The sequence below is a fragment of the Saccharomyces paradoxus genome, chromosome VI (genome assembly GCF_002079055.1).
Source record: "Saccharomyces paradoxus chromosome VI, complete sequence".
NCBI classification, from domain to species: domain Eukaryota; kingdom Fungi; phylum Ascomycota; class Saccharomycetes; order Saccharomycetales; family Saccharomycetaceae; genus Saccharomyces; species Saccharomyces paradoxus.
The window spans coordinates 45,933-53,076 of record NC_047492.1 but is presented as its reverse complement, the minus strand read 5'-3'; the positions used below and the strand labels follow the sequence as shown (position 1 = coordinate 53,076).

The window sequence follows — 7,144 nt, the reverse complement described above, 5'->3', positions numbered from 1 at the left end:
AATCATACCATTTTTACAAAAACACACCTTAAACCAAAAAGGTAATTTCAAGTACAGATCCACTAGACTAAGAAAATAGAAATAATCAAGATATTGATTTTAAGAAACGAGCTCAAAACATTTGCGCAGACACTTACACATATGGAAACCACAACAGAGCCTCTTTGCGTTAATAAATAAAAAAACTGGTATGTCTGGTCAAATTTCTACAAACAGGTAAGACACCAAGATAAGTTTAATAAAATACCAGTTTCTGAATAAACACAAACAAGGACATCTTTGTCAGAACAGCTAACATATCTTTCGAAATATCTCTTAATCAGATAGCACCCAAAAGAGCGTTTTGAAAGAAATCGCCGAGACCGAAATAAGATGACAAGATTAAACGATGCTCTGAGTCTTACTGGTAAGTATGCAGAAGGCCTCTCTCCACCTCTTCAAGAGAACATACCATACGCTTTACTTGCTTTATGATACATATCCCGCAGCGAGCAGTTAAGAAAATATAAACTGCTCACAGCATTGTAGTTCATATACAACACTTTACGAAATTCTAATCAATTCAAAACCCATACTTTTTGGTAGGTTTTAATATGGAGTAACTGTTGCCCCACGCTTTTCCCAGAAATTTGTTATCCTGACCTTCAGGCTTCCCAAATCATGCCATTGATTACGAAAACGTAGGTGTTGCTTTTAGTTTGTGCGAGTTAACTAAAAAAAAGTTAAAAGTGTAAACCTTCTGCATGAAATTAAGAGAAAAAAAACTTTCATGCTGGAAATGGATGACGCCTGCTTCTTGTTAGGGTGCGGATATCCTAGCAAATGCTGTACGCTACACGAACAAGAATAGCTTGAATAAAACAGTTATTGCTCTGTGGTTTTCTGCGTTTTCATTACGGAGTTGGCGTAGAGAACGTGAAAAAGAGGGATAATAAACCAACAATTTTTCTATGATTTACTGCCAAGGACCCAAGACTTCAAGTTTACCAACATTTGAGTGGCAACCTGGCTGGCCTTTCAATGTCGAAGTAACCTTTTTTTTTCTTGTTTTTATTTTTTTCTTTCGTAGCCGTCTCGAGCTCTTACATCTTGCAAAAAACACTCGCAATGGTGTATACCTGAAATAATCTAGTATAATTTGTTGAGTAAATCATGCCAGTTTCAAGGAACAAAAAAAATGCATCACATCGCGTTCCTTGCTCTATACCCATACATCTAAAATTACCCAAAAAGAAAAGAAATCTCACTTTTTTTTAGGCGCACTTGATAGCTCATCTAAGGCACACGTTGCGATCAAAATTTTACGACCCGAAGAAAACAAGAGATTAGTGATGTTTGACGTTAGCAAATCTCCACGAGATTTATGTGGAGGGGCATCTCCCGTCAAAATATTAACTAATTTGACACCTTATTTTTTTTTCTCCGGAACTTTCTGAGACTTTTCTTTTTTTTCAGCACGCTGCCCTATTTCCGAAAAACCTTACTTGGCATTAGTGTTTTAATAATTTCTTTTTTCTATCGCAGTTCTGAAAACCATGCAGCAAAAATTCGAGAACGTTTTCGTATGAAATATTAAGCCGCCTTTGTATTTGCCTTCTTTTTCTTCTTTACTATTTTCAGTCAGTGTTTGAGGGAAGAAAAGCAAAATCGTTTAATGTTTGTTATGACTGTAATAGGAAAAAGCATCCACTCATTTCGGTCAGTGAAAAAAAAAGTAATCGTAGTGGTTATAATTTTCACATCGGTGTATAGAATCTATATCCCTGCTTCCTTTGGAGCGGATTTAGAAGTGCTCTATAAGCAGATAGTGTCTGCATCAGTACAGCGTTCTTGTGTACTACGAAGCGCTTCAAAACTTTATAAGGTACTTGAGTTGTTTTTATTTCGTTTTTGGCTTGCCTGGGATAAACATTGCTCATCAATTCATTAAGCACTTGATGAAAAAAGCGTACTTACATGGTTATCAGGGATTTTACCGGGAAGAGCCCTAACTGTAATTGGTGCCTACTGGAGTTTCTTCAGATATCAAAATATAGGAATGATACCCACTCGCCTAAAGCAGAAGCAGAACTTTCATAAAAAAGTCTTCCTTATATAAAGGTAGCCTTCATGTTTTTTAATCTTTTAGTAATCTTGAAGTAGCAGTTGGAAGATATCTACATCAAATACCACGCTTTCAAATGTCTATACAGCGTTCCGTATTTTCGGCACTCTTGGCCTTTTTGGCGTTAGCTAACACAACCTCAGCCAGTACAGAGGCTTGTTTGCCAACAAACCAAAGGGAAGATGGGATGAATATTAATTTCTATGAGTACGCGCTAGGTGATACTGCCACGTACACGGAGTCCACATATATGGGTTATGAATATTCCGATACAAAGAAGTTAGGTTCTATTAGTGGACAGACCAACCTGTCAATAAATTATAGTCCGCCTTGTGTGAGCATTCCTACCTGTACGAGTTGGGCGGTTATAAGGCGTGATGATGGTGATAGCGATGATCCTTGTGGAGAACCTGATGTGAATTATACGAAACGTGACGACACCGACACTGAATACTGTGACCCAAATACTGCCTATTGGAGTTCCGATCTTTTTGGTTTCTATACTACTCCAACTAATATAACTGTGGAAATGACAGGGTACTTTTTAGCACCGGAAAATGGTTCCTACACATTTTCCTTTGATACTGTTGATGATTCCGCAATTTTATCAATTGGAGGTGACAATGCATTTGCTTGTTGTGAACAACAGCAATCTGCCCTTACATCTACCAATTTCACGATCGACGCAGTTGGCGGCAATGGCGGATCTAGTTCAGAGGGCTCAGTCTACTTATATGCAGGTTATTATTATCCAATGAAAATTGTTTTCTCGAATGCTGAAGAATCAGCAACGCTTCCAATATCTGTGTCATTGCCAAATGGTACCTATGTTATGGACGACTTCGAAGGATACGTTTATTCCTTCGAAAACAACCCAGCCCAGGCCGACTGTACTGTTACAGATCCGGCAAGTCACACAATTGATGCTTTGTCAAGAACCAGAACTCAAGCATGGACTGGAACATACACAACAACACAAATACAAACGTCTACGTACACCGGTCTGAACGGTTTGACTACAGAAGAGACAATTTTTGAAATTCAAACACCAACTGCCACTAGCTCATCCGTAATTACTGATACGTACAGCTCGGCAGGTACCACAACAGCTGCTAATATAACCACTAGCACTTCCACATCTTCTGAGACGGCGACTTCTAGCTCCACTACTATCCCAACAAGCAGTGACGTAACGACTTCAAGTCAGAGTGAAGTAATTAGTTCTTCCACAACTTCTAATTTAACCAGTAGCTCTGTCACAACATCTTCAACCGGGAGTGTGTCTATGACTTCTACCGTTACCTCTGATTCAATCACCAGCTCTTCTTCATCATCCACTATCCCAACAAGCAGTGACGTAACGACTTCAAGTCAGAGTGAAGTAATTAGTTCTTCCACAACTTCTAATTTAACCAGTAGCTCTGTCACGACATCTTCAACTGAGAGTGTGTCGATAGCTTCTACTTCTATCTCAGATCTAACCACTACCTCCTCTTTATTGTCAACTATACCAACAAGCAGTGATTCAACTTCTTCAACTCAGAGTGAGCCATTGAGTTCTTCCACAACTTCAATTAATTCAACCACCAGCTCTGGTACTACCTCCTCAACTCAAAGTGTGTCGATAACTTCCCCAGTTTCTTTTGACACAACTTCCACCAGTAGCAGCGCATACTCGACTGAGGAAGAAGTTACTAGCTCTCTCATATTCTCTACTTCTTCAAGCACCGCCATCACAACGTCGTCTACTCAGCCTTTAATTACAAGTTCTTACACCTCATTTCTGCACAGTATTACCCCTATATACCCCAGTAATCAAACTGTGATTACAAGCCCCTCTTCCTCCATTACTTCCGAGTCTTCTGAGCCATCTGAATCATCCAAAACAGTAGTTACATCCACTTCAAGCCACTCCGGATCATCCACTTTAGATGCAGACGCCCGTACTGCTTCTACATCATCCGAGGGCCTATTTAGTAGTCTTCCCGCTACTACTGGAGCCGCTAGCATTGCATCTTCCATAAAACCTGCAAGTTCAATTACTAGTGCCTCAACAACATCAAATGATTTCATCAGTAGCGCTTCCGCGTCAAGCACCCATTTAACCACTAGTAGTAGTTCTGAGTTCTTCAGTCAAACAGATGCTCGTAGTTCTTCTTCAATTAGTTCGAAGGGTCAAGAAACAATTTTATCTTCAACGAGATCTTTCACTGGTTCTGATTCCATTAAATTCTCTGAATCGTTTAGCTCGTCTGTTATTTCATCTGCTGGTTCAACCACTGAAGTATCCAGCAGCCATATCAGTGCAATCAGCTCTTCTGAAACTTACTCCAAAAATCACGAGGTTAGTTCTGCTCCAACCTCTTCTGGATCGTTAAATCACTCTAGTTCTTTGTCCATCTCACCATCTACCACCGCTAGTACAGCTTCTAGTACCCCTAGCTACCAAGCTGAAACTCTCAGCTTTACCACTAAAGTAAAATCCTCTATGAACGAATCTTTTACTTCATTTTCTCAGCCACAAACAACTGAAGACAAAATTACTTCAACACCTTCATACGTTACTACCGCTGTGCCAAATTCAGCTCCAGTTACTACAGAAAAAAGAGAACGAACCACTTTTGTCACCATAACTTCCTGTGAGTCTAACATTTGTTCCAAGACCGTTTCTCCTGCCATGGTTTCCACTTCTACAACTACTGTTAAAGGTGCCGCTACGGAATACACTACATGGTGCCCAATTTCCAGTTCAAAGTCAACAGAACGGACAACGCTGGTCACGGTTACTTCTTGTGAGTCTGGAATTTGCTCTGAAACTGCCTCTCCTGCTATCATTTCTACAGCCACTACAACCGTTAATGATGCTGTCACAGTGTATACTACATGGTGCTCACTTACAACAAATGTTGAAGATGATACTGCCGGACTTAACACTATAGTTGGTGGTACTTCTACTATCTTGAAAGGTAGCGAAACAAAGACAACAACTAACACAAACGAAGAATATTCGATTTCAGGATCGGAAACACATCCAGCTACTGTAACCAACGCCATTACTCATAGAAACGGTGTTAGTTCCGCATCACAAACTTCTAACACCGAGGTCCTTGGAGCTACTTACTTAACTACTGTCTCCCAACAATCCCGCACTACTTATGCAAGTAGTGTTCTAGCATCTAGTACTGCCTCTGTGGAAATATCGAGCTACGTTGGTATTGCGAACAGCTTACTAGCTAATAGCGCTATAAGCATTTTCATCGCCTCGGTATTGCTGGCAATCGTTTAGTAGGCGTACGATCATCACTTGCCTTTACGGTCAGCATGTGCACCATATAAATCCTTCTGGATTTATCTCAACCTTCATTTCTCTGTACCATTCAAGCTTTAAAACTTATAGATGTAGTGTATACTAAACCCTGTCTGTAAAATCTGATACTTTTAACTTTATCTTTTTTATTCCAGTTCATACAAGGTCACTTCTGATATAATTTACCGTCATTATTTAGGCCTGGTGACCAACTGAGGTTTGCCGCACTACAATTCTTCACGTCCAATTTCGCTAATAAAAGTTCCTATAAAAAAGTTGAATTCGTTTGCATTTGATCATCTCTACCATTTTTAGCGCATGAGGAAAAAAATATCTAAAATACAACAGAGAGTAGTAGTATATAAAAGGATCCAGATTCAAATCAGGACATTCTATAGGAAGTTGGTTCCTATAAGATAATATTTCTTTGATTTTTAATCAGACATATAACTTGGCAACGTGTACATAGGTACTTAAAAGAGCCACGAAGAACATTGAGAAAGTCAAATATTTTTCTTCAGAACGGGATTAGCGGTTATTCAATAACGAGAATCCTATGGTTAGAGGTGCTACTGCATATTTTTTTTTACCAAACTTAGTGCACCTTTTAGTAGAACGGCTCATCAGGGATGCTTAGCACCAAAATATAAGGCGCTATTGATGCAGTAAAGGTAGAAACCAATTAATGCAACCAGAACTGGGCCGATGCAGAGTTTTTAATTAGCAATGTTAATTGGTTAATAATACTTTAGGCTGAGCGTCTAGTAGACTTAAAATAGGACGTTTATTTGTAGAATGCACGGAACATGAAGTTCCTTAATTAACTTGAACTAAAGTTAGTGCGGTGTTATGCATAACTAGCCTAGAAAAGATCTTGATTTTTAAAGTTATTTTGAAAAGAAGATAAATTTTGACATTGAACACTCTAAGATTCCGGTTCTTTGTTTTTTTTTAGGCAATTTGTTTTATTATCCAGAGGACAGAAATTTTTGACTGCCCAGAATATCAGAAAGAAAATGTTTCTTACTGGAAGTGCCATTCTCCAGGTTTCAAGAACCAGGCCGAGTACAGATACTGAACTTTATATAAACGGTGAAAAAACTGAAAAATGATATAAGAATTTTTTAGACCTATATTATGTAATGATTTTTCCTATGGGTACAAAAAGAAGCAAATTATCAACTCTTCAACAGGAGTACTGGCTAGATTGAAGAAGCATATATGAACACCTTCCATTATTAGCATAAAAGTTATGGTGAATCGAATTTTCAAAACAAGACTACTACGTCAATGGAGAGAAAAAAAGGAAATTTTAAAAAAAGCGCCAGGTTGCACAATCATCAGTAGTCCTACGTTTCCGAATTCAAATACATGTGACACCACAATTCTAATATTCTACAGGCGTAATTTCCGTAAATTAAAGTTTCCAGTGAACTCAAAAGTGTTGTACCTGACCTTTCAATAACTTTAGATTATTTAGTGCCATTGTAACCTTTACCTCGTTCGATGAGTTCCGCCACTTGTCAAGTTTAAACCCAAAGCATCCACATTTTGAACAAGGTAATTCAAGAATTTCTGAGGAACTTGGCTCTTTTCCTCTATCAATAAAAGTTACTGTTAAGACAGTGCCACCCATTTTCAAATTTTTACACGTTAGTACACATATAGCATACCGAATATCCAATTTTTCATGTTATTACATATAACGTCATCAATACTTGGCGCCGCGCTGT

At 38.6% G+C, this 7,144-nt stretch overlaps 1 protein-coding gene across 1 annotated transcript; it reads left to right on the top strand.

Moving 5' to 3' along the window:
* Nucleotides 1-2,180: 2,180 nt before the first annotated feature.
* On the top strand, nt 2,181-5,390 carry SPAR_F00130 (uncharacterized protein; the record flags this gene model as incomplete). Its single annotated transcript, XM_033910126.1, has 1 exon — nt 2,181-5,390. One exon carries the CDS (start codon nt 2,181-2,183, stop codon nt 5,388-5,390), a length of 3,210 nt encoding a protein of 1,069 aa, XP_033766017.1.
* Between the last annotated feature and the right edge of the window lie 1,754 nt (nt 5,391-7,144).